At 43.7% G+C, this 27,673-nt stretch overlaps 1 protein-coding gene across 1 annotated transcript in view; it reads left to right on the forward strand.

Annotated features, from left to right (window-relative positions):
* PTPRB (protein tyrosine phosphatase, receptor type, B) overlaps window positions 1-22,644 on the forward strand; it is a gene marked incomplete at its 5' end in the record, with an annotated part of 39,784 nt that extends 17,140 nt beyond the window's left edge. The window contains 16 exons of the mRNA XM_008938625.1: window positions 5,329-5,607; window positions 7,488-7,637; window positions 8,608-8,851; window positions 9,937-10,043; window positions 10,553-10,652; window positions 12,248-12,331; window positions 12,443-12,460; window positions 12,566-12,647; window positions 13,093-13,183; window positions 14,355-14,431; window positions 15,240-15,374; window positions 16,512-16,634; window positions 16,853-17,016; window positions 18,216-18,351; window positions 21,419-21,539; window positions 22,574-22,644. Of these exons, the coding sequence (XP_008936873.1) occupies window positions 5,329-5,607; window positions 7,488-7,637; window positions 8,608-8,851; window positions 9,937-10,043; window positions 10,553-10,652; window positions 12,248-12,331; window positions 12,443-12,460; window positions 12,566-12,647; window positions 13,093-13,183; window positions 14,355-14,431; window positions 15,240-15,374; window positions 16,512-16,634; window positions 16,853-17,016; window positions 18,216-18,351; window positions 21,419-21,539; window positions 22,574-22,596 (1,934 nt within the window). The remainder of the gene's footprint in view (window positions 1-5,328; window positions 5,608-7,487; window positions 7,638-8,607; window positions 8,852-9,936; window positions 10,044-10,552; window positions 10,653-12,247; window positions 12,332-12,442; window positions 12,461-12,565; window positions 12,648-13,092; window positions 13,184-14,354; window positions 14,432-15,239; window positions 15,375-16,511; window positions 16,635-16,852; window positions 17,017-18,215; window positions 18,352-21,418; window positions 21,540-22,573) is intronic.
* Between the last annotated feature and the right edge of the window lie 5,029 nt (window positions 22,645-27,673).

Raw genomic sequence — 27,673 nt, forward strand, 5'->3', positions numbered from 1 at the left:
AGGATGAATGAAACCCTTCTGTACTAGATTTGAGCCTGGAATCAGAGCGTTCCACTGCTCTGTGTTTCTGCCCATTTCTGTGGATCCGCATCATCTCTAGCTGTGAGGCTAGAGCAAATCAGTAGTGGGCTGATTTGACCTGGAACTGTAAAAATAACTGAGCCTTGGCAAACCCTCTTGGGGTGGAATTCAGCTCCAAATTGACATCTATGTTTAGTAAGCTGAATAGCTCTTCAGGCTTCATTCAGCATATTGATTAAAATGAGAACATAGCTACCTCTTTCACTGGTGTTTAATTGGTTAAATGTAGATGTCTGCCACACAAAAATGAAGTCCCATCTTTGTTACATGTCACATATTATAAATGGTGCCCCAGTATTACATGGATAAATCATACGTATCTCTGCAGTATGTTTTAGTAATTTGGACATACCACATGCTACAGGCAGTAGCTGCTGAAGTTTAGCTCCTGGCTGAGGCTAAACCGTAACAGTCCCATTTTTGGTGTCCAACCTCGTACATGAAGGGTTGAGGCAACAACAAAAGCTGACCAAAGTGTGTTAAAACAGTTTTGTCATACACATTTTTGACATGAGTTAAGTAGACCATGTTCACAGTGTTGGCTGGTTACTTTGCATGGTGGTGTTCTAAAAGCCCTTATGTACTTTGTGTGTTCCCTGTAGTGATGGATGTTGTCAGCCTGTGATGTAATTACACCACTGGCCACGAAGCTAAGCTGGTACGTGTGTGGGGCATTGTCGTTTGTTAGGGATCTCACTCAGTCTATGGGCAAGACAGGGAAGGAAACTCTCTCAGCTTTTGAGAATTTTTAATATCCTTGGGATGCCCAAGCCAGCATGCCCTTGTTGCTGTGTCTTCTAAAGGTGTCCTGTTTAAAGGTCCTGTTTAGGGTCACACATTTTTCCAAGAATACCACCCAGAGATCTGCCCCAAGGCAGGTTAGTATGAGTGGCAGGGTGCGTGGGAGAGCATGGGCAAGTGCATAGGGCAGTGGTCACCTCCAATGTTTTGGAATTTCACTCCTGAACAAGTTCAGAATCCTGAAAAAGGAATAAAATACCTGGGAAAAGTGTGTTGTCAACCTGGCAATGCCTGAGAGATGCAAATTACTGCAATGTGCTGGGGCCTCGCCCATGCCTACATAGTCCTTTTCAACAATGCTCAGTGCCCTCAAGGGGAAAAGAAGGTCTCTGAACCTAAAACCAGACTGGCAGGCGCTGCGGCTATTCCAACCCTTGTGACAAGCACTGTGGCTACTCAAACCATGGTGGCAGGTGCTGCAGCTGAACCAGAGGACCAGCCTACGCTGGTTGGTATCAGTCACTGCAGTACAGAAAAAGAGATGTATGAAAAAATCCATTTGCTTTGGGAGAGATGACAAACCAGGGTTAATGGGAGAACAGGTGGAAGAACCTCCTGTTCCTCCAAGGGATCACTCGATCCCTATCCCTGATTGAACTGTGAGAAATATGAAAGGATTTCAGCTGTTATCTAGGTGAGCACGTATCACCTGGCTGCTCCACTGCTGGGCTAATGGGGACGGTAGTTTGGAACTAGAGGGGAAACAGGCCAAGCAGCTGGGACGCCTGTCTAGGGAAGGGGACACTGACAGGGAGATTGGAAAGCAGATGTGAGCCCTCAGCCTCTGGAGGCAGCTCCTGTTAGGTATAAAGGAAAGGCACCCCTTCAAGGAAGATGTTGTCCATCACCCAGGCAAGTGGAGTGCCGTGGAGAAAGGTATCCAGTACCTAAGGGAATTAGCTGTGCTGGAGGGGATTTACAGCAATACCAACGGTGAGCTAACAGATCCAGATGAAGTCCAGTGCACACCACCCATGTGCAAAAGTTCCTGTGAAGTGAGCCACCATCATATGTCAGCTCATTTGCAGTAGTGTCCTGGAAAGATGGCCAGGGAGGAACAGTGGATGAATTGCCTGGTAGACTCTGGCAATATGCAGGAAGTATCTCATCCTCCCTATGGGCCTGCATTTCAGCTGTGGAGGAACTGTCCCAAGAGGTCCAGCAACTTGAAGAGGACATGTCCTACTCTCCACTTGTGTGGGCTCATGTCTCAGCTGTTAGGAGTAGATGCTCCCCTGACCAAGAGGAAGAATATAGAAGGTAGACACTGTGAGGTACCCTGTGGTTTTGCCTACATGACCACAGAGAGGACATTGAGTGAGTTGGAAAAGCCACTTCCAGCTGCACTAGTGTTGTGGTTTGAGGCTTGGAATGGGGGCGTGACCTTCCAGCAACTGGGAGGACCCCGGGTGGGGGTGAAACCATTGTATTCCCTCCCCTTCCCACACACACTCTGATAAGAGGCAGGGAGTGGTTTTTTGTTTCACTCCTGCCTTGGAGCTCAGAGAGGAAAGTTCTCCTTTCACTCCGTGGGCCCCTGGAACCATTTCTGAGGGTTTTGTATATTTTATCTTTTGTATTATTCCCCTGATCTTTATATATATTATTTTCCTTACCCCCCTTTTTCGTTTTCTGTTCCTTGTTGAACAATATATACTTCCTTTTTTTAAAAAGTGTCTCTCTCTCTCTCTCGAGGGGGTGGGGGAGAGGCGAGTACATAGTTCTGTTCCGTGTGGGTCCTGCCCTGAACCCCTTTTTACACGGAACCAGGACAACTAGTATGTGAATTACAAGGGAAAGCAGTTGTGAAAGGGGATCCTTTGAAGAAAGATGCTGCTCCAGTTTCCAATGGGAAATCCCCCAGACAGAGTAGAAGGGTTAATCCTACTTCTGATCCCCTTGAAGGTACTTGTAAGTAATTTTCAGAAGAAGTGAATGACTCTGATCAGGTTTAAAGGGGCCCTGCCTTTTGCCAGGTGGAGGAAAAGGACCATTAGGTTTACTGGACAGTGTGGATACAATGGCTGGCACTTCTGACCCACAGGAATATAAGGCTTTGGTAGATAAAGGCACACAGTGCACGCTAATGCCATCAAGCAATAAAGGGGTCAAAACCATTTACATCTCTGGGGTGACAGGAGGACCTCAACAGCTCAATGTTCTGGAAGCTGAATCGAGCTGAACTGTTTTTCTCAATCCCTTTAGCAGCAGAGTTTAGCAACACTTGGAAGGGCATCCAGTACACCTGGAATCGACTGCCCTAGGGGTAGAAATACAGCCCCACCATTTGCCATGGACTGATTCAGACTGCACTGGAACAAGGTGGGGCTCCAGAATACCTACAGTACATTGATGATATCATTGTATGGGGCAATACAGCAAAAGAAGTTTTCGAGAAAGGCAGGAGAATAATTCAAATCCTCCTGAAGGCTGGTTTTGCCATAAAATGAAGGTTAAGGGACCTGCACGAGAGATCCAGCTTTTGGTAACAAAATGGCAAGATGAGTGTCACCAGATCCCGATGGATGTAATCAACAAGATAGTAGCCGTGTCCCCACCAGCCAACAAAAAGGAAACACAGGCTTTCCTGGGCGCTGTGGGTTGCTGGAGGGTGCACATCCCAGACTACAGTCTGATTGTGAGTCCTCTCTACCAAGTGACCCGGAAGAAGAACAATATTAAATGGGGCTCTGAGCAGCGACAGCCTTTTGAACAAATTAAACGGGACATGGCACATGCGGTAGCCCTCAGGCCAGTCCAGGCAGACAGGATATTAAAAACATGCTCCATACCACAGCTGGGAAGAATGGTCCCTACCTGGAGCCTCTGGCAGAGAGCACCTGGGGAGACCCGATGCCAATCTCTGGGTCTTTGGAGTCAGGGCTACAATATAAATATGGAGAGGCCTGGTAGGTTGACTACATCACACTGTCACAAACCCGCCAAGGCAAGTGCCATGTGCTCACAATGGTGGAGGCAACCACTGGGCGGCTGGAAACATACCCAGTGCCCCATGTCACCACCTGGAACACCATCCTGGGCCTTGAAAAAGAGTGACGCAGTGCTCCAAAAAGAACTGGATCACACAGCGGGACTTGCTTCCGAAACAGCCTCATAGACACCTGGGCCAAGGAGCATGGTATCGAGTGGGTCTGTCACATCCCCTGTCACACACCAGCCTCAGGGAAGAGTGAAAGGCACAATGAACTGAACTGTTAAAAACTGCTCTGAAATCAGTGGAGGGAGGCACCTTCAAGCATTGGGGTACAAATTTAGCAAAAGCCACCTGGTTAGTCAACACAAGAGGATCCACCAATTGAGCTGGCCCTACCCAGTCAAAACTCCCATGTGCTGTAGAAGGAGATAAAGTCCCCACGGTGCATATGAAGAACATACTGGGGGAGATGGTCTGGGTCAATCCTGCTTCTGGCAAAGGCAAACCCCTCCATGGGGTTGGTATTGCTCAAGGACCCGGTGGGTGATGCAGGAGGACAGAGAATTCCGATGTGTGCCACAAGAGGACTTAATTCTGGGGGAGAAAAGTCAGTGAAAGAAATTGTATGATGTCAATTGTTAAACATTTAACTGCTAGGCATGATGTGGGTGGTATCGAGTAGGTAATGGCCTGGCTTCGGCCATGGCAGTGTTAATTTCATGAGGGGCTGCAGCTGGGCGGGGCCACAGCTGGGGTGAGCAGCAAACCAGCCAGTGGGGTGCTCGGTACCAGGGTGAGGTCATGCCCTCTATATAAGGGACGGGTGGAGCTGTGTCTCTTCTTCACCGTCTAGCTTGAGGCCGGAGTAGGGACAGCTGCTTCCTCTCGGGTAAGGGGTTTATGGTCACTTGCTTTATATATTATCTCACTGGTAGTATCATTATTATTGTTGTCTCCTCTCTCTGTGTTGCTTTATGAAACTGTCCTTATCTCAACCCACGTCTCTTCCTCCGGATTGTCCTCCCCTGACATGTGTCAGGGGAGGGGGTGGGGGGAAGGAGCAGCGGGGGCAGCGACTGCGGGGGTTTAGCTCCCGCCTGAGGCTAGGCCACGACAGATGAATCAGTATTGACTGATACTGTTGACCACATGTAACCTCCAAATAGTTGTAGCAGAGTTCTAGCAATCCATTGCTTTGCAGTGTTGCTGTTCTTGTTAAGACTTCGGCAAGTAGCTTTGTTTGCTTTTTTTCCCCAGTTAATTACTGAAGCTTCACAAACCTGATGAAGCTAATGTCACTAGATCTTATTTCAGATGGCTAAAATGTGACAGCCTTGCCTAATAATCAGGCAGGAGAGGGTTTTCTTTGCAGGACTGGTGGGAAGTCTGACTCCCAGCCTCCAGCTCTGATCAAACAACTGATGCAGAATCTAGGGACTGTAGGGTGAGTAGAGAGTGTATGATGCCTGTCCCTTTTGACACTGAGCTTCAACTTCTCAACGTTTCTCTAGAACCAGACAAGATACAAAGTCTTCATTGCCGACCCCAGACCTCGACTGCCATCGCGTGCTCCTGGACTCCCCCTGACTCTGACTTCGATGGATACAGTGTCGAATGCAAGAAGATGGACACTCGCGAAGTGGAATTTTCTAAAAGGATAGAAAAAGACAAATCTCTGCTTAATATCATGACTCTCGTTCCCCACAAGCGATACCTGGTGTCCATCAAGGTGCATTCTGCAGACATGACAAGTGAAGTAGTTGAAGACAGCACCATCACAATGATCGACCGTAAGTGGAATTCAGAATTGCCCTGCAGGGAGGTGGTGAGCAGTAGTAAGCAATTACATGGGTTGGTTAGACAGCAGAAGGACTTCTGAACTCGACACTTGCCAATGTCTGGCACTTGTAATCTGGTGGCCAAAACAGAATGAACCTGTCCTTTGGTCCCTGTTGTGACAACGCAGGACTTTAACCATATTGCCTCTTGTTTGACTTGTTCACAAAATATAGCCTGAGAAACATGAAAAATTATTGTGTCACTCTGATGTTCAGCACCGAAGATGTCCTCATCATCACACACCTTTCACTGTAGTCCTAGTTGCTGCTTGGCTTCCTGTGCTTGGCTGTTTCTGCTCATGGATGGTAGCCATCTTCTGCACAAATATCCATCAGTGAGGACATTGGACTGGGTCCTCACTAGGCTCCCTAAACACTGTTCTGAGCTGCTACCTGACCAAATTACCTGTAAGAGTTATACCTGAGGGAGGATCACAGAGTTTTGTAGCATGTGCTTTGGAATAGCTACTTCAGTTATCCCACCCATAGGCTGCTGAGTGGAAGGTAGCAGTAGCATCTACTGGTGCCACTGTGCTGCCAGGCATCCCTGCAGTGAACAGCCTGACATTGCTGGTCCTAGAGCTTCTCCAATTTTTGCAGTACCTCTGGATTCAGTGGCACAGCACAACACAGAGGCCTTCTCAAAAATGACAGGGTGGCCAGGAGACCTACATTCAGGGATGCCTCTATAGCTGCTTATTAAAAGCCACATTTGTGTGAAATGCTAGATAATAATAAATATGTTTGGTTTGGGAGTTAGTGTGCTCTAAACCACAAAGTTCAGTCACCAACTCACCTTCTCCCTTCCCCTATCAATTGCCTTTTAATTTCAACCGTGTCAACTCCTTCCTCTACCACAAAGGATGCTGCAAATTCAGATGTAGTAAGAACTAGCTACTCATGTCACAAGAAGTGAGACTGAGTCCTGTTTGAAAGTTAACTGTTTCATGTTAGTTCTTAATTGTTTTGAACACTGCTCTGGTTCTGAACCCAGACTCTGGTTAACACTGGAGGCTCTACCTCAAAGGAACACAAAAAAATTACACTAGGCTTTGTAGAGCTAAGAGAATTAGCTAAACAACATATAAATGTGTGAATTATTGTTCTTTTTGCAATCTAAAACCTGTTAAATTTTAGCCACCTGCTTACATATTTGATGTTTCCCATGTATGCGATATAGTTTCAGTAATGCACATTTTTAAAATACTCAGCCACATAGACCCTTAAAATCCCCACTTTCGCTGCACTGGTCCTCTGAAAGTTTTTCCCCACATACTTTGCTTTCCAGTTCACTTCTGCTTTGTCACTGTTTGAGATATAACTTTCTGTCATATGGAGAACATTTCCTATGGAAATTCTGCAGTCAGTTTGGGAAATGGCACTCTGTGGTTGAATGCTGTGTCTGGCTGACTGAGGGCTGTGCCTCTGCAAAAGGAAGGAGAAATTTAGTTGCTTAAAATAGTTAACTTCCTTTAGTGAGTGTGCTAAGTGGCCTCCAAATACCTGGCTTAAACCTGTGTTATTTTTAGCAGCTACAGTTTCTGATTTCATAGAATTAGTAAGGCTTTAATGCATTTCCCTGTGGGCTCTGCAGGAATTCCTACTGGGGAGCTGCCACTGTTATTATGGTTAACTCATTGCTGTTTTGTTTCATCCTTTGACAGCTTCCCTGTGGGATGTGAAGATGGTTTCTTGGTTGTGAAGAGAATAGATTCAGAGACTTGGGGCCAGTCAATGAGCTTTATTGCTAATTGCATTTCTCTTACTAGGTGTAGCTCACAGCAAACACATAGATAATGCTTTCTCTCTTTTTTCTTTTTTTAATGACTCAGGTCCCCCTCAACCACCTCCAGACATACGTGTGAATAAAAAAGAGGTGCTGATTACCAAGTCCTCCATCAACTTTACTTTTAACTGTAGCTGGTTCAGTGATACTAACGGAGCTGTGAAGTACTTTACTGTGGTTGTGAGAGAGGCTGATGGTATGTGTCATGATTTATTACCGTTCTCTCTGTAGCCTGTAGGAGTTACGTGAGGAGGTACACCCCTACCACTGCACAGTGAAGGAGCTTCTCATCTAGTGGCTGAGTTTCATAAACGTTTTGGATCCGTATCTGTTGCCTACCCTGGAGTCTTAGGAACTCAGTCTTCTCCTCAGTAGCAGCTGCAGAGCTTGACCAGAAGCAGTAGTTGGCTCCTGTACTCTAGGTTACCCTTTTATGTGCATTCAGGAAATTTCCATGGTAGGAAGCGTGTTGGACACCATTGATAGTGTACGCAGAATAAATTGCTTTGCTGTGCACAGATCTCAAAAGATACTTTAAGTGTTAGGTAGGAATACTAAGGCATCTCTTTTGGAGAACCTCAGTAAGCCATGCTGAGAAGGCAAAGGTAACATCTTCCAGGTGTGTTTGCTTACTGAAGAAAATAACTCTATGTGCAGCACTGTAAAACAAAACAGAAGTTGCTCTTGTAGCTCTCTGCAGCTGAACAGTTTCCATTCAGGGGACTCCTGTAATTTCCTACTGCAGCTTTTCTCTCTATACAGTAGACTTGTCAGTGTGTGAATGGTTTTTTACTTGCTTTTTGAAATACCTGGTGGTAGGATCTATGAATCTGGATCACAGAGATTCCCACCAACAGCACAGGAAAAAATCTCATAGCATTGAATTTGGCCAGTATGTGCCTATTGCAGCGTTGTATCTGGAAAGGTTATGCTGAAGTCTTGTGAGGAAACCTGTCTGATGTACTCCAGAAAAATGATAGCAAGGTTGGTACTAGAAACAATGTAGCCTAAGCACTGTAGCTTTGTATTCACAAGGTAGCCTGTGCTGCCTCCAAGAAATGCTAGAAAGTTGGATGAGAATTTCTGTCAAGGCTTGAGCCTATAAACTGTATCACATTAATGGCTGTGGTATGTAAATCTTCTTTCTTTCTCTGCACATGATGTAGGTAGTGAAGGACCAAAGCCTGATGAGCAGCACCCATTACCTTCCTACCTGGAGTACAAACACAATGACTCTATACGCATCTACCAGACAAATTATTTTGCTAGCAGATGTGCTGAAAACCCTGACAGTGACTATAAAAGCTTTGACATTAAGCTTGGAGGAGAAATGGAAAATCTGGGAGGAAGGTGTGATCCAGATGAGCAAAAATTCTGCGATGGACCTCTAAAGCCTCGGACTGCTTATAGGTTAGATTTATGATGGTAGCTGTGCTCTGTCACGTTATTAGGCATGGTGCTGTCTGGATGCCTGATACACTTGAGCTTCTGTAGATTACTAATGGGGTTGTATGATGTTCTTTGTGTTTCACTGTGAATTTATAAAAGCTTTATCCATGCCCCTGTTCCATAGGTCTGAACAAGTCCTTCACTAGCATGGAAATGATGTGACTATGCAAAAAACTGTACAGTGAATAGGTTTATTTATTTCCATCAACTTGATGGGGGGCCCTCTAAATAGCTGCTAAGTATTTGTTTGGAAAGACTTACATCAGAAAAGTACTTAACAGGAGAAGGCAAGAATGCTTCGCTCTGTCTGTCTGGCACCTCTACCCCACATCAGTCCTTTGGGACAAGCTAGAAAAACCTGGAGGTTATTCTAAACTGCAGAGCTAGGCCCAGGCTGGCTGTATGGTGTAGAAGAGGGTGACTGCCAAGACCAGGCTCAGCAGTTATGCAGGCTATGAGACCAAACATGAGCTCCAGTGCAGCTCAGTCACAGCCCTCCCGCAGGCAGACACTCTCCAAAGGGGTCTGCAAGCTGCTCACTGGACAACCACATGGACACGTACCAAGCAGCGCACATCATACCTCAGCTTCTTCATCATCATCAAAACAGTGCTACCCTACCACAGCCTGCTCCCATTAGGGTGTGTTTCCCAAAAATTCAGTCAGGGAAATGGCCTGGACTTCAAAAGGACTTCAGCATTTCTCCATTAGCACAGCCCTGCCCAGCTAGGTGAAAGGAGAACATGTGCCCACTGAGAATCACTTCTGAGTCCTCTCCCCACTATAGCTTCTTCTAGTCCTGCCTTGAGGCATGTCCAGGCTGATTGCCAGCAGGCAGAGCCCCATCTGTTCCCTCTGCCATGGTATCTCAGAGCCCTCCACCTCTGCTGGGTGCTCCCAGCGACAGTATTTAACTCAGATGCCTGCAGTAAGACCTGTCTGTGGAAAGGTTTTAGTTTTCTCTAAGGGGCTGATGAGTTCTTACTTTTCTGCTGTTGGTTCTGAGCGTCTGATGAGCTCTGACTGTAGCAGTGCTGTCTCTGTAGGATCAGCATACGGGCTTTTACCCAGCTCTTCAGTGAAGACCCGAAGGAGCTCCCTAAACCGCTCGTTGCAGACACCTTCTTCTCCTTACCCATCACTACAGAGGCAGGTCAGTTTCAGGCTTGTTTTCAATGACTATGGCATGTGAGTGTATACTGTGCCTCAAAGCACTCTGGTATCTAGAACTATTTGCAAGGAGTGAAACAAAAACAGATTGTTGTGCATGTTGTGAAGGCCGCTCTGAAATGAGGCTGGAGCTGTGGCTTATCCAGCCTTAGTTTGAAATTCAGAGGATTGCTTGATGGAGCTGCTGACAGCAGAAGAATGGGTGAATGCTCAGTGAAACTATCAACAAGAAAGCTTTAAAAGTGCAAGAGAACCAAATTCCCATGTAATCGGGTGTGCTTTGCTTTACTGTGATTGGGAGTGAAATAGTTTGTGTAAAGTTTGGAAAAAATAAGGACAAAATCAAGGCCAGGTTTTATCTAAGTGTTTAAATGCCTTGCCTTTCCTTGTATTTAACCGTTTTGTTTAGCTGATGATAGCATATCCCCTGAAAGTTATTGATTCTTTGATTCTTCATATCTTTTCCTCAAGATCTATAAATTTTGTTTCTAGAGCCTCTGTTTGGAGTTATCGAAGGTGTGAGTGCTGGCTTGTTTCTGATTGTGATGTTAGTGGCTGTTACTGCTTTATTTGTCTGCAGACAAAAAGTTAGGTAAGTTGAGTCCCTTTATCATCCTCTATTGCTTAAGTCAGGTCAAATGATACTTGTTTAAGCAATACAATACTTAAAGCATAACTGTGAAATTGGAGGAATGCACTGAACTATTCAACAGATAAAATCTTTCAGTAGGAGCCTGAATATTTCTGGAAAACTGGTTTATCACTCAAACTCAATGTCTTTTGTCAAAAATGAAATGTTTCAAATGCATTTCATGTGCATGTAGATGTAAAGGTCTTGAAACGGTTCATTTAGACTTGATCGTTTCAGTTCAGAAATCTTAAGGTGTGGCATTACAGCAGCGTCCAAAAGACTAGTTCAAACTATTTCTCTCTTTTTTTGCCAGTTATAGTTGTCTATTTCACATAACAGATTAATATTAAATAGTGAATTTTAAATGTTTTTTAAAAGTGAAATACTCTCTCAATTTAAAAAAAAAAGTTTTATCCATTTAAACCATTTTGCATGACTGAAAGCGATATGATATTATTTATGTGAAGTACTGAAATTAAAACAAAACAAAACAAAACACCACACAAATTTCCATAACATGGGAAACACTTAAAATCTGAGATTCAGTTTTTGTTGATACAAAATGAGGTCTATTTTGGTTTTAATTTGCTTTTCAGATGCCAGAATTTTACACTGGGAAAAAAAAAACAACTGTTCTCTATTTGTACCTTTTAGCCAGAATGGATTTACCCTTTAGCAACACTATTCTTATGCTTTATGAACACATTCAGTGTATTCCTCTATGTGCCTTTCAAAAAGAAAACGAAAAGGCATAAATCATTAGCAATGATAAGTAAAGTCTCCTTTGCACATGTAGACTTGTGCACTCCTAACTATCTCAGTACACATGACATGTGGAGGATGAACAGAGTGCAGATTGATGGGTTTTCCACCTTGCATATCTCATTGCATTTTTTTACTGTAGATAAACTTCAGACAGAGTGTGGTTTCTTGTTGTGAATTACATAGCCGGCAGGACTGCAGTTATACTGATATGGTTTTCCCTCATCATACATAATGAGACAGTGTTCTCTAAAGGAGGTATGTTGAAGAAGATGGCCGTGAAAGGATAAAAGGCAACACTAACTGTATGGAGTCAGACACTACTGCTTCTGCAGCTTTCCCAAACCTACTGTGGTGCTGCCACTTACTCCTGATATGAAAGTGGGCATCTCCTAGAGGCCTGGTCTGTGGATTGGGTGTACTGGAAGCTCTGAAAAATCTCTTTATATGTTCCTCTCTCCATGTAGAGAATCAACCAATTTAGAGCTCGTCTTGGCACAGGACAGCCTCCTTAATGATAGGCTGGGCTGTGAGTGTTTCAAAGCAAGAAAAAAGTGTTATCACCTGAGTACATGCGTGCACTCTACATGAATATTACCAAACTAAAATAAAGAAAGCTCAGTACCACAACTAAGAGCAATGTCACATGATCAGAGACACAAATCAAAATAAACTTCGTTAAATTCCTTTTTTCCAACTTACCAACTTTTTTTCCAATATAAGTTATGTTATTGGCAGCTCTTACCAGTATCAGAACATCATGGTAAAACAGAATACCTTTCTTTTCATTCCAGCAATGGCCATGAGAGACCTACAGCAAGGCTGAGCATTCGCAGGGACAGGCCACTGTCAGTCCATCTGAACTTGGGGCAAAAAGGGTAACGTCAAAAGCTTTGTTTCCAAGAGCAGTATTTTAGCGTGGCATCATGGATAAACAGTCTCATCTGGTCACTCACTGATGTTTCTTTTTCTTTTGAAATGATTTCTAGGAGCCGGAAAACTTCCAGGTAAAAAGAAAAAGTTAATACCTAAAAAAGCTTCTTGATAACCAACTGGATAAATTATGACTGTGATTCATCCTGTGATTTTCTTCCTCCTGTTGAATATTTCAGTCCGATCAAAGTCAGTCATTTTGAAGCACACTTCACCAAACTTCAAGCAGACTCCAACTACCTTCTGTCCAAGGAGTATGAGGTGGGATCCTAACCTAGGCAAAGGGCATGCTTTATGAAGGGGTGGGCTGGCCCAATCAATGGGTTAATGTGTTAGAAAGGCCTGCATTTGTCTTATTCACACAAATCCAGATAAGTTTGAGAGTTTTTTCTGAACGCCGCTTGTCCTGGTGCAGAAACCAGCTCTTCATTTGGCATAGCATCTTCTGGTTGGCAGCCTCTGCCTGATACCTATCTGGCTGGGATCAGGAGCATTCATTTGTGTGGCACATCTGTGTGGTAAAGCATGGAAGGCATCTGCCAGCCATGTGTTTAATCATTAGCTATTTATTTTCAGTTTGTTTTTTAAAAATACACCCGTTTTCTGCCCATGGCCTTTGAGAGTTGGTAAGCACTGTGTCCCCATGTTGTCGCATCCTTTAATTATTTTCACCTCACATTTTATTCCTACTGGTTTTTTTTTGCAGGACTTGAAAGATGTGGGTCGAAACCAGACATGTGACATAGCACTTCTGCCAGAGAACAGAGGGAAAAATCGATACAATAATATATTGCCCTGTGAGTTTTAGGTTTGGTTGTGTAATATTACATCATGCCAGCTATTTTTCACTTATTTTTGCAGCAAGCCTAGTGGAAAACAGTGCAGCCAATCCCTTCCCTCCCTCCTGTCAGAGATGAAATACCTCTGCCAGCTCAGGTTCTGGTGCTTGGAGACAGATGATGTATGGCCCTGAATGGCTTCACACACACCAGTAATTTCATTTTGCACTAGAGGTGTAATGACTAGCATTCAGTCTAGAGAGAAAAAGCTCCAGCTATTAGGGCTTTCAGTTACTGCTGATAATAAGGGTAGTAGAAAAAAACGGTAGGGTTGTTTACATAAGAGGTATCATCCATTAAGTGCTTTTTGACAGCTTTGCCAAATCTTTCTTCTTCAGAGGACACAGCAAACCTACTATGCAATGTAGAGCTAGCGTGGTTCTGCATGATAAGACATGTGTGAGGTTAGCCCTGTTGTCCTGAGGCAACACCTGTCATTGAGAGTTTCCCTCTTTAATCTCCTCTCTGGCAGTTTTTGGAGGTACCACAAGCTGTGCATCAAGGAGGAACACCACATGGCTCACTCTTCCACATCCTGCCCTGCTGCTGGTGGTGTTATTTGCTTGGAGCTCTACTCCACAGCATCTCCTGTGTTCTGCCTGCCATGCCAGGCTGGGAAGCGTGCCTGCAATGCACGAGAAACAACACCTGACTGAGATCCAGCATGGCATTATCTCACACATCAGTCATCTGGTGGCTTAGACACTCTGTACCTCTCTACAGAGGGTTCTCTGCCTAGGGACAACAGTGGTCCTGCCTACACGTTAGCTCAGGAGCTGTGCAGACCACTGAAGCACTACTGCTCTTTCAAAGGTAGCACCAGGCACTGCTCTCCCGGAGAGCACACTGCTGTCAGGATCAAAGGAGGATGCTGTTGTGACTTCTTCTGCTGCCATAAATCCTGTGCAACTCAGCAGAAGAATTTTGGGATATTTGCTGCTTGTTTCTCACCCATCCATCTCCTAGTCTTTGGAACACTCCACAGCACTCGCTGATGAAGGAGGCAGTACCTCCATATAAAATCCTCATAATAATGCTGCCAGTCCTTTTGCAAATGCTTTCTGTAAATGGGAGAGGAACTGAAAATCAAGACCTAGCTATAAGCCACTTGTCATCAATTTCTTCCTAGATGATACATCAAGAGTGAAGCTGTCCAATGTGGATGATGACCCCTGCTCAGACTACATTAATGCAAGCTACATACCAGTAAGTGACTCAAGAATGGTATTTTGCAGTCCTCCCTCCAGTGGTAATTTGTCCTTCATCTAAAATAGAATATAAAGCTGGATGCTTAAGGTTCCCCTCCCCCCTCATTTATTCACTTGAGCTAAAAGTCTTAGAACTCATTTTGTGGGTGTGCTGGAAGGCTGTGTCTGACTGCCATTAAGTTAACTGTGAGTGATTTACCCAGCACTTAAGGACACTTTCTTGGATTGCTGTAGTTATGTAAGATAGCAGGTCTAATTGGCCAAGGACACATTTTTAAAGGTCACTGAGTTTATACAGTGTCCACAACAACTGCAGCTATCACAGCAGGTGGCATCCTCACTGTGGAGCTGTAGCTCATGCTGACAGTGTTGGTACCTTGCAGGATGGTGAAACTGGATTAAAATAATGCCCTTTGCCAAAGAGTGGTGATTGATAATAGCAGTGGCTTTAGCAATCCAGATTTCAAGCCAGAACTCAGCTAATTTATTAAAAACAGTACATAAAACAAAAGCCCCTAGTAGCTCCAAAATTGCCAGAGACTGTGCTGAGCACAACGGAACAATGAAAAGCTTTGACTGCCACAAAGGAAACAGTATTTACATACACTGCTGCAGTCGCTTCCTCCTCTCTGCCCCAGCCAGCCTTCTGCTTTCAGGTCCAAGGCAACAATTTAGCTCTCAAAACTATTGTCCACCAAGGGCATTGTTGCAGCAGAGCCCTGGCTGCAACCCCACAGCTTGTTCAGCTGCTAGAAGATGTTTTTTTCTGCCTTTTTGGAAACTAATGGAGTTCTCCTTACTTGCAGGGCAATAATTTCCGCAGGGAATACATAGCGACTCAGGGCCCTTTGCCTGGCACCAAAGATGAGTTCTGGAAGATGGCATGGGAGCAAAATGTTCACAATATTGTCATGGTAACCCAGTGTGTTGAGAAGGGCCGGGTGAGCAGTGACTTCTCTTTATTATTACTGACTGTTTTAACATCTCTTAAAAGTTTATGCTTTTATTATTTGTATCACACTAATGCCAAAGGCCCCAGACCAGATCGTACAGTAAGAGATAAGACATATAATCTGAAGACTGGAGACATTAAGGCTGTGAAGTGAGGATGCAGTGACCATCCCAAGATCATGCAGCATGTCAAGGCTGGAGTTAGGAACAGAGCTCAGTGGTTCTGGTCTCTAATCCAGGACTTTGCTCGCTAATACTCAGAGAATTTAATTCCCTTAAGCATGCAGAAGGACTACCACCAGCAAAAGATGTCAGTTTATCACATCAGCTCCAATCAACTACTACTTTAAATTTAAACTCTAGGAAGCAAATACTGATTATTAAATACATGGAATTCTTTCTGTAGCATAAGCCCTGATGTAGTAAGCAAAGAGACCACTCACGCACTGACACGTCTTACTGAGTGCAAATGCAGGGAGACTGTTTAGCTGCCTCAGCAAGCCACCTCCCCAACTATGAGAGTCTTGCACCTTTTGTAAGACAAAGGACTAGGTACATAAAAAGATTAAACAAACTTGGAAGAGTGATTGTCTAGTGGCACATATGAAGATATTTCCTTTTGGTTTACCATTTTTTAATTGAGGAGATGGCAAAACCAGATGCAGGACAGGCAGTCATCTGTCTCCTGCACCTCACTGGCTCTGAGTGGGAACCCACTGTCATGTCTCAGCAAGAGGTAGAGAAGCAGACACTGGAGGCCTAGCTCTCATCCAGGTAGACCTCTGAAAACCGTTGGTGCAGAAAATGTTGTGGCATCCAGAAGAGGACATCAGTGAAGTGTTTCCCATTCCTCGAGGACATCAGTGAAGTGTTTCCCATTCCTCCCATCACAAACTTCTGTGATGGGAACTTCCACTTCCCAGCCCCATCCTAGCCTGTTCCCGTGCCAGACCCTGTTGTTGAGCTGACACGGCAGGGGGTGGCATCTCCCTATGAATTCAACTGTTGCCTTTCTTCCTTCATCCGCATGCACAGGAGGTCTGAAGTCTGCTTCTGCCAGTGCTAAATGGAAGTGTTCTTTAAAGCTGTTACTGACACTAACTCTTTCTTCTTCTGTGGCCCTGCAGGTGAAGTGTGATCACTACTGGCCCCTTGACCAGGATTCCTTGTACTATGGAGACCTGATCGTTGAGATGCTCTCTGAGTCAGTGCTTCCAGAATGGACAATACGAGAGTTTAAAATCTGCAGTGTATGTTTGCATTCATGTTTTTGGTTGGTTTGGTTTATTTAATTGGTTTAAAAACACATACAGCACTAAATTAGGAAGCTTTCTTCTGCTGTAGCACAGTTGCATCATGACCAGCTCATCTATGGTGGCAGCTGTAGTATTTGCTCTGAAGGTGCATGTTATGTGGGTCCCCTCCTCTCTCATCTGTTCTGATGACCCATACTTCTGTGTCCCAATAGGAGGAGCAGCTTGACTCAACGAGGCTCATTCGTCACTTCCACTACACTGTCTGGCCAGATCATGGTGTGCCAGAGACCACCCAGTCCCTGATCCAGTTTGTCAGAACTGTAAGGGATTATATCAACAGGACCCCAGGCACAGGACCAACTGTTGTGCACTGCAGGTATGTGCAGCAGCAAAAGGTCAGTGGCACAGAGCCTTTCTGCATACCCTTGGGAAGTTCCCAAATGTTCATCCCCATCAGGTCATGGGCAGCCACAGAACCCAAGGTAGTTGATGGGCTTAAGTCTCCAGATATATCAAAGCATCATTCCCAAGGCACATGCATGCACTCACAACCTCACCTTGGAGATGCCCCAAAAATGATTCTCAAGGAACCGCCTTCTTTTTGTGAGTCACTGGAGAGCACTAAAGGTGTCAGCAGCTGCTATGGCTCAGAATCTTTTGCATTCTTAAATTGCCGGCATGCTGCTGTTGTGGCCCAACATCTGAATCACAAGGAGATGCTCTGGAAAAGCAGGATGTACCCAGGGGTGAATCTGTCTATGTATGGATGCTGAGACTGGCTGGCAGATCCATCCTTCCCCCATTCTGACTGAGACTCCCTCTCCTTATTGCCTTCTCATGCTCTTCTGCTGTTGTGCCATCTCTGGCAGCCATAGGCTGCAGTTTTTCCCCTGCTCTGCGATCCACCCCTACACACATGTACAAAAAAGGCAGAATCGGACTGCCTGATCTGTGATCTGCTGACCAGCTGCAGCAGGGTTACATAGTGAGGGTGTGCAGGGTGATGCTCTGTGCATTTTCTGATAAAGCCATTGCTCACTGGTACCCCTGAATGTAGTATCTGACCCCTCCACCCATTATATGTGCTGAGGCATGTCTCTTGCTTGTGTATTATCTCAGATATCTACTGTATCACTGGTCAACATTCCCCAGCCTCCTCTCTCCAAACCTCACCTCCCAGCCTTTCAGCTACTGGGGGACTCTGGGGTACTTTGCCTTACTCTGCCCTTCCACAAGGCACAAGCCAACTCATCTTTTAGAATGAAGCCTACTGATTCATCCCTGGTGAGAAGAGCATTAGAACTTACAGTCAAGTGCAGTCTCTCAGCATATCTTGATGACTGAGTTAATCCAAAGCAGAAGGCAGCATGGGCCGTAGCAAAGATACCTCCACCATCACTGTCCTTTTCTCTTGCCTAAACAAATTCCACTTAAAAGTCTTTGAAGTCCCAGAGATGCTGTTTGAACAATGAGATTTTAACCCTGGAGATCCGAACATTGCAAAAGTATGACAAGAAGATAGTGAGTCCTTTGATCCAGCTCCTTTTAAGTCTTTTGGGTTGTTTTCTTTGCCAGTGCTGGTGTTGGCAGGACTGGCACATTCATTGCACTGGACCGAATTCTGCAGCAGCTGGATTCAAAGGACACTGTTGACATTTATGCAGCAGTACATGATCTAAGGCTTCACCGGGTTCACATGGTTCAGACAGAGGTAAGTTCTGTAATACAGCAACACCAGCTGCAGTATATAACAATCAGTCTCTCATCTTAAATGCTCTCCAAGCACTTCAGTTACTCTCTTCACAGTTAGTCCACTGTGATGTAGTTTAGCTCTGTGAGAATTTCTAGTTCAGGCTTGTTTCTGTTGGCTTTCATACTGGGGGTCCAAACCACATGTAAGTAGCAGTGCTTCCTATAGATTCCTCCTATTGGCACTGTCCCACAATCATCCCAGCAGTGTTATGCAGCAGGCACTTAACAGCACATTGTTGTGTTAGTGCAGTGTCCCGAGTAAAGTAAATGAGCTTTGAGCAGAGATAGGTCCTTCAGGGACAGGTTTGGAAGATAAGCCTAAGCCAGACAGATAGGTCCACATAATAGGGAAGAGGAATGGAGGGCAGAGAAAATGAGATGTACATAATTTTAAAACTCTAAGCACTGTGACCTTGTGGCTTTGCAGTTCATTTTTTTATTGAGCTGCTCTGGCATTTTCATTAGTGATATTGGAAAGTCGATCAGCATTCTCCTAGCATACTGTGCAAAAGCAAGTACATTTATTCTCAAAGTGCAGAAAAAGTACGTGTTTGGGATTTCTTTCTGTGTTTGCAGTTTTAAAATGGCGAGAGAATCACATTAAACTAATAGCAGCTAAATGCTTAGGAGCTGATTTAATAAAAGTGAGTTGTGGAGGCAGACTTTACTTTTCCCTGTGAATTGTTAATAGAGGAATCAGAACAAGTTTGATGGGTCTGCCTGTAGATTGGTATTAATGGAGCTCTTTGTTGCAATTTGGAAATTAAAGGATCAGTGATAGCACTTCCTGGTAGATGTAAAAATCACACATGGGTATAAAGAGAGGCTCGACTGGAAGTGCAAGAGAGATTTCCTGGAACTGTCTTACTCACAGAAACCTTTCTGTTGGAGGGGAGACAGATTCTCAACCCAGTCTGGGTGTCCTCAGAGACAGATCGATCTCACCTTCTACATTCCAGTCAGCCATAGTGAGCGAAGGCAGACAAGAGTGTCAGGAGGATCACTCATTTTCCCCAGCTGAAAAAAAGAGGCAACTACCTCAAAAGCCTAAATTTGACACCAGGCTTATAGACAGCAGAAGTTGTATGATACGAAGCCTACCTTTGGCTCGAGTTTGACATGACGTCTAAGTCAAAAAGCAGTCAGACCCAAAGAAGATATCTACAGCAATAGTGAGGAGCACCCCACCTTCCCACTACCAGCACTACACGCACTTCTGCCCCTAACCAGCAGTGGCTGGAGTCTTACCCATATCCTCGTCCCACCTCTGGAAGAATTCACACTCAGCATCCCAGACAGGCTGGCAGAAAGCTTTTGCAGCTTGCACTTACTCACCCTACTGTAACTTACCTATGGACTGACCCTGTACCTGTGTCAGTGCACAGCCACTGAGCTGCTGTATTCTAGAAAGTCTTATTGATATGAACTGTTGGTTGCATCTGTATATGGTTTCTGACTTGGAACTCCCTTTCATCAAGGGTAGCTTGGAGCACAAGCAATAAAATTTCTCATCCTCCTGCAAGAAAATGAAGTAAATTTATCCTGGAGTTTTATGATGACTCACAGAGTTTGCAATGAGCAGAGAATTATGAAATAATTCTTACACATCTTTTAAGAAAAAGTAAAGGAGGTAGGAAGAGGGTGAAGAAAAGATCTGCTCCAAGAACTCGATTTGATGTACCTGAAGACTCTAGTTCCTGGTGTTAGTGTTCATGTTTTGACTTACACAGTCTGTCTGAGGGTTGAGATAAAAGCTAGGTCTCCATCTGTTGATGTGGTGGAAGCCAAATCACACTGGGGGAGCACAGGCCAGCAGATAGGACTGTGTACAATGAGCTGCTCTAGCCAAAGGTCACAGCACCATCCTGCTTGACATTATGCAGTCACAGTAAAACAGCCACTGTCCCTTCTTCAGACTTGGCTGAAAGCTCTTTAAGGCAAGAGTCTGCAGCTGGAGACATGTAGACTCTTGGGAGTAACAGAAAACTGTGTCTATCAGCTCAAAAGGCAGCAGGTTCAGCACAGGAGCTGTAACACAGGCAGAGAAGCTGTCCACCATTTCATTCTCAAATGGTCTTTGCCAAAGGAAGGGTCTCCATGACTTGGTCAACTTTCCAATGAACTGGTGGGTGAGGTGCTTCCCAGAGCACTGAGAAAAATGCACAGAGCAATATCTGAATTTCTTGTGAAAAATAAGCAATGAAGATGTGGGGGGAGAAAATGCATATGCTTATTGGAGAAATTATGGCTTTGAGGTAAAGCAATATTAAAAAGGTACACCTCAGTATATAAAGATGTTTGGCCTTTTTGGGTTACCATGCTAAACTAATCAAAAAATTATAATGACCCATGTTTTAAACCAAGAAGAGTATCAAAGCGTGGAGATTTAACAATCTATCAAGGTAGTTTGATAAATAGTAACATGCTGCCTCTCCCTGCTTGGTTGTGACTCTGATCTTACCTCTCTTCTGTGAAAGGTGAGACAGTCTGTCATCCAACGCAGAGTCAGAAGCCATCTTATAAGTTACATTGGATCCAAAAAACCACTGCTTTTGCCAGAAAATTTGGATTCATCAAAGTTCTATGAAATATTTATGTATTGTGATAAAATTATGTGGAAAATACTTCTTTTCAGAACAAAAAGATCAGGAAATTGTCTCTTCTGTGTGCTTCTCTGTACATATTAATTCTGTTAGACGGACGTTATACCAAAGCATGCAGAAGTAGCAACTGTCCAGCACAGCATCATGTCAAATTACACCTTACAGTTGGAAAAGCTTTCACTCATGGCATGATCTGTCAAAATGTGTTGTGTTCATTTATGTTATACTTGCAACATTTCTAAAAACAGGTGATCACAAAAGTTCACGGTATTACTAGTGTGAAAAGGAGATGAATTCTAGAAGTATATTTTCAACTCCACCTCTGATTTTGTGTGAGGAAGTTGGCCTGCAATGATTTTTCACAATACAGAAAATTAAATTATGAAATTTCTGAGAGTGACTTAAAGAAAATTCTTTTTGCAGTGTCAATATGTGTATCTACATCAATGTGTGAGAGATGTGTTAAGAGCCAGAAAACTTCGCAGTGAACAAGAAAATCCTTTGTTTCCAATATATGAAAATGTGAATCCAGAGTATCACAGAGGTAAGTGCAAGTTTATCAAATTCTAGAGCGTTTCAAATGACAATGGACAGTGCAACTGAGAGGGAAAATGGTGCTGTCCTTTGCCATGATATTTGTTCTCTTGTGGACCTTCATTTCTTCACTGCTTTGTTCTCGTCACTGTTGCAATTGCCTCTCTGTTTCCTCCATTAATAGTCATTATAACATCTCTTCCTGTTCCTGCCTTACCTTCATGCTCTCCCTGTCTCACACTTCATGATTCCTGTGCTGTTGGGAGAACTGAACCCCTTCCCTATAGTGATACTGGCTTCCTCCTTTACCTCACCAGTGTTTACACCATCAACTTTTAAACACACTGAGACCATGGGCTGGGCTCTTCTGTCATTTGTGAAGTTGGATTTCTGTCCTGAATCACCCTCATTTACTGTTGACCATATAGACATCCGTAGGAGATTTCTAGCCTGCCTTGACTGGGTAATGTGGGTGTCCAAGGCTGTGTTCTTTCTTCCTCCCCGAGCTCTCCATCCTTGTAGGCTCTTTTTTTGTGGCCTGTGTCCAGTCCCTTGGTGATAAGAATTGCAAGAGTAGCAAACCTGGCGTGAGCATGGCCCTTCACCTCCTGTTCTCATGGACAGGGCACCACTCAAGAAGCTGTAAGCAGAGGTGGCCTGTGTGTTGTAGTAGCGCTGATTCCTAAATGCTGTATAAGTTTTCAGAATCAGACAGCAGAATCTCAGTGGCTCCTCCAAGTTGGACATTAGGAAATGAGATTATATTATGAGAGATCAAAATCTTTTCCTTGATCTAACCTGTGAAATCAGAGTTGTCATCAACAGGTAGGGCGGGCTTGGAGGAGTTCCAAGGCAGAAGTATCCAGTGGTGCACAGGTTGTGAGTTCTAGCAAAATCAGGGGCGGGATCTGCTCCTTAGATGTCACCAGGCAGTGCTGCTGCCACACAGCCACCTCTCAGAGCACTGCAGCCAGCTGGCAGGGTGGAATGTGAGGCCACCTGGGTGGTTTTATTTTTCCTAATCTCAGTTTTCCTTGCTTTCAGATGCTGTTTATCCGAGGCACTAAGAATGTTACAAACATCTGCTTTTGTGACCACATTTGTTAACTAGGGGTTTTGTTTGGGTTTTTTATGTATGTATTTCATGCACTAGAAAGGTGCCAGACCTTTCTGTTGATACTGTGTATATAATTTATTGGTCTGGTGATTTTTAAAAAAATATATATAATTTAACTGTAATAGATATTAATGTATATAATTGTATTTTGGCATTATGTAAATATGTATTTTTTTCTATATTGTTTATATTAATATTAAGCTTCAAATAATAGTATTTTTTTCTTACCACAGTTTTTATGAACTGTTCTACCTAAACTATTTTAAATTGTATGGCTAACAGGACTGCTGTGTTTAGGGCAGTATTGGCATGTGACACACAGGAAGAATCCTCTAAGGAGAACCTCATATTTTTTTTAACTTGTTCAGTGTTTGTGAGATGAAATAAGCTACTATTAAGTAAGGGAACAGTAGTCCTGTACAGGAATTACAATGCTACTCTACATTTTAAACTTACTGCTTTTGATCTGATGAAAATGGGTATAACCCATTCCACAATGGCATACCTTCTACAGAACTCATCAACAGCCGAGCAAATCAGGGTCCACCTTACTAGAAGCAATGGTTTCAGTCTAACGTAACATAGTAGAAAAATATCAAACAGCATATGCTGCCGTGAAGTCGAGCAGACCTTTCCCTCCACATACTCTGTGGGGAGAGAGGTCACATACTGATTTTTTTACACTGGTTTAGAAGAGCAGAATCGACCCCTCAGCCTGTGTTGGTGCATTTTCACATGCATGTAATTGTAATGAGAAAGGTGTTTAAGGAAACGACTCAGGCATTCATGTTAGCAGACCTCTAAGCATGTGAAGTCTGGAGTCTTCCATAGCTCGTTAAAGACCAATACTGTGCTATAACAGCTAAAAAACTGGAGAGATGATAAATGTATATAAAGGCACCTAAAGGTATCTATTCCACGGTTTACACAGCTGGCTTCGGCCTTAAGCTGCTTGCAGCATAGCTGCCTTGGCCCAGGTGTGGATCTCCTTCGGATGCCACTTGCCTTCTCAAAGGGAAAGCATGGCCCCAGTATGTCTTCATAGAAAGAGGACTCCATGTAGCTGCTGCCTGATGCCACCACCACTGAGTTGGAATAGCTCATCAGTAACCCAGGGGATGCAGGCTGGCAGGGCTGTGCTCAGCATGGGGTGACTCAAAGCGTTTAGTGGTTAGCAAGAAGCACGGCTGAAGAGCACTCACCTGGTGTCCTGCACAGCCCGGCGGATTAGGCACATCCTCTCCTCTGCAAAGAGGCTTCTCATTTGTGGGACTGAACACTCTGTTCAACTCCTCTTTGTCTTTGTAAAACACTCTTTAAACAAACAGAGAAGAGGCAGCACACTGTTCTTCTCCATCACAAAAAGAAGAAAGGGCTTGTAGTTCTCCTTGCATATATCTACTTATACTTCACCTAGAGAAGACTTAGCCTGCTGCTGAATACAAATGCCTAAATTTCACTTTTATTTTGGAGAGAAATAAATACTTCTGAAGGCCTTCTGAGAACCAGGCAACACACCCAAGTGCCTAACTGAGGAACTGCTGTGGCCCTGGGCAAACACTACCGTGACTTCACCGTGACTTACTGGAGCCACACTCTCCTCGGCCATAGGAACACCTGCCTGATGATGGCTGAAGAAATCTGCTAGGCATCTCCAGCATAGTTTTACTAAATCATTTGAAAGCAGAACCAGCAGGACTATGCACAGCCATGACACTGATTTTCCTAGAGAGAAGGAAATAGCCTGATAGTCACTATTCCTTCTTAATCCATCTGGAGTCTCATCCTTTCTTGACCAAATATCCTTGAGTCCCTTGTCAGTTTTCACAGCTCCTTGGAACATGTAAGCTTGGTTAACCTTTTAGGTGTCTCTGAAAATATCTCTCATTTCTCTTATACATCCTCTTTGGCCCACACAAACCTCAAGATTCACCACCCTTAGTGGGATCTGAAGAGAAAGGGAACTAACTTTATGGTGGAACCAGTTTTCACAGAGGGAAGTCTAAGCAAAGCCACAAAGAAAGGTGCAAATTTTCTGCAGGCCCTTTTTTTCTGTTTCAATTGCTAGATAGACTGTAGTTTAGCAAGCAAGGACAAGCAAGGATGGCAGCTCTGGATCGATCACTGACCCTGCTACTAAGAGCTGAACTGAGGGCATCATGAAAATTGCCCTTATATTCTGTGTTCTGCATTTAGTCCTTTCTTTTTGCATCAGTAGTTGAGGAACGAAGATCACAGTGTTAGTTACCAGCAGCTCAGTTACACTGTGAAGACATACCAAATGCAGCCTATAAATTACCTCACGCCGTGTATCACTCTGTCTTTATGCTGAGGGAAATTGAACTCACTCAGTAATATATGATCTGAGGGCATATATACAATGTGTGCATGCTTTTCATCATTTTCAGGAAGACACACATCCTTCTGCTCTTCATTTTAATGTTGTTCCTCAGCTTCCTCCTCTGCACCTACAGGGGTCACGAATGTGCACCCAAAATGATGATGTTGTAGCAGACAGCTATTTTCACCTTTTCTCTCAGCTAATAATGGGCACAGTTCATAAGCCTTTTCCTCCTCATCACTTAGTAACATGACAGATGACCTTAAGCACTCTGGCACAATGTTCTTGAGCAGCATGACACCTCTGCCTAGGTGGGTCACACGTGAGACTGTATCACCACTGCTCTGGTTCTGCTTTCTAGGTAATTCTGCTCCTATGAAACCAGTGTAAGTCCACTGAGAAGAAGAAAAAAGTATCTATGTAGCATTTTGTTAATAGAAGACACCAACTTACCAGTACGGTTAATTATATTTACTGTGCCTTTAAGCTGAATAACAGGACTGATGGGAAATTGTTAATGTAACAAGAATGGACTTGAAGGAGCCTGTGTACTGAACAAAGCTCTTAAGGAAAAAGACATCCTCCACTGAAGAGGGTGTTTCTCTTTTGAATGTCCACGAGTGATGTTCAGCATTCCCTTCTTGATATTTCCCAGTAATAATGTTATAAAGCAAGGCTAGTGTTGTTGCTGATCCATAAGCTAAGATTTGCACACTTGGAGCCCAGTCCTGTGAATCTCTGCATTGTCCACAAAGCTGCCTGAGTTCTTCCATGAAAGTCAACTGGAATGCTTGCCTGGAGAGTATCATTCCACTTCTGAAGCACTTGCAGGGTTGGGCTTTTAGGTTAATTCAAATTTTTGTATTGAAAGTTATTTAATAATGAAAAAAAAATTGTAATAAGTGTGGGGTTTTTTTAATCTGTGCAATACAATTACAAGATCCACTACAGATTGTAGAGAAAAAAAATATTTTGCATAGCTGGAATTGATAAATGATATTTTTTGTTACTAATGGAACACAGAAGTGGGCGAGAGAAATAGGCATACTGTGAAGATGTCATAAAAGTGCAACTTTATACATTTTTCTCTGCTGCTATAGTTATTTATACAACCTATATACGTGCCTAAAATTGCCAGAAATATTATTTTATGCCATGATATACTATGAATTTCCTTTCAGTTGTAGAACAGAGAAAAGAAAATGTGTGAGCTTTAAGTTTATATTATGTGTTGTATACGGTTATTTACACTTTGACTTTGAAAGCAAAAAGTTAAATACTGAACAGACAGGAGTGCATGAGCACTTAGATGTGCTCCTCAGCCTGGCAGTTAGCATTTGGGCTAGAGGGATGGGAACAGTAACTATCTAATCACTGTATTGGCATCTCCTCCTGGGGCCACAGATGAGAGAAACACATCTGACATTCAGAGACAGAGCCTCCTGCAGCCACCGCTTTGCCACCAACGGGTGGCATGGCAGGTGCTTACATTGATTCAGGTTTCTCTCAGTACTAAAGACATGCAGCTTTTGTGTATAAAGCACAATACAAAATGACCACCACCCCCGTGATGGCCCTGTCAGAGATGGTCAGGCTCTGGAGCCATGAGCTCTGGGACCTACAGTCCCAGGAGGCTGCAGCTTTGAATAGAAGATGGGTGTGCAGCCCAGTACTTGGGCAGCTCGCTGTGGACCCTGTGCCCTTCCCCAGGCTGATGAAGTCCAACTCCTGGCCTGTTGGTAGCACCACTATGGCCAAAGCAAACGGGTCTGTTATCAGTGACCTCACAAATCAACAGCTGGTTCAGACTGGGATTTCATTTCTAAGACTGGCAGGAAATACTGGAGACTAGGGACGAGCTAAATTTAGCGAATACTGTGGAATTTAGGCACATATAGTGAAGTGATGCTGGTAGCTTGATACGCATGGTGGTTTGGTTGTTTCCTGGTTTATTTGAAAGCTAAAGAAATACTGTAAGTAACGTCAAGTAGCTAAATATCTATTGCTCTACAGCAGGGCAGTATCTTATAGTGAAAATAACCACAGTTTTGAAATCTGGCCAGCCATAAATTCTTTGCCAGTGCCTGGCGTAAAGTGCCTGAGAAACATCTTCAGCATGTATTTCATTCTCTTATGCTATAAAATTACTTATATTTGTGTTCCTAACAAACACTGGGTGAACACAGAATTGTGCTACTATTGTCAATTTAATTTATGCATTTGTTAAGTATATTTTTATATTTTTAGCTACAGTCAACAAATCAAATATATTTGAGTGTACTTTACACATTTTTATAAATACTTCATGAATAAAACATTCATTTAAAAGAAATTACTTCCTTGTCTTCTGTTTGACTGCTTTTGCATTATGGATTTTGTTGTCCTGCTGCTCAGTGAAAAGGTCATATGTGAGTTTGATTTCAAGTGAGATGGTTTTCAGAGAACATTCAAGTCATCAGAAGCCTCAGTCTGTTGTGGGGACCGGGCCTCTGCTGTTGCCCACTGGACAGATTGGTCCCTAAGTGGAAAGGTATTGTTGTTCCTTTCACCTCCCTGGATCTCTGCCCCCCTCCTTTCATAAACTAAATACTGTCGGGGTAGGCAGTGAGTATTTGAAACAACAGCGTGTCTTAAACTTGACTGCCTGTTACTTTAGAGGTGTTTTCATAGAATCATAGAATCACAG

The sequence above is a fragment of the Merops nubicus genome, unplaced genomic scaffold, assembly GCF_000691845.1.
Source record: "Merops nubicus isolate BGI_N331 unplaced genomic scaffold, ASM69184v1 scaffold3154, whole genome shotgun sequence".
NCBI lineage: Eukaryota > Metazoa > Chordata > Aves > Coraciiformes > Meropidae > Merops > Merops nubicus.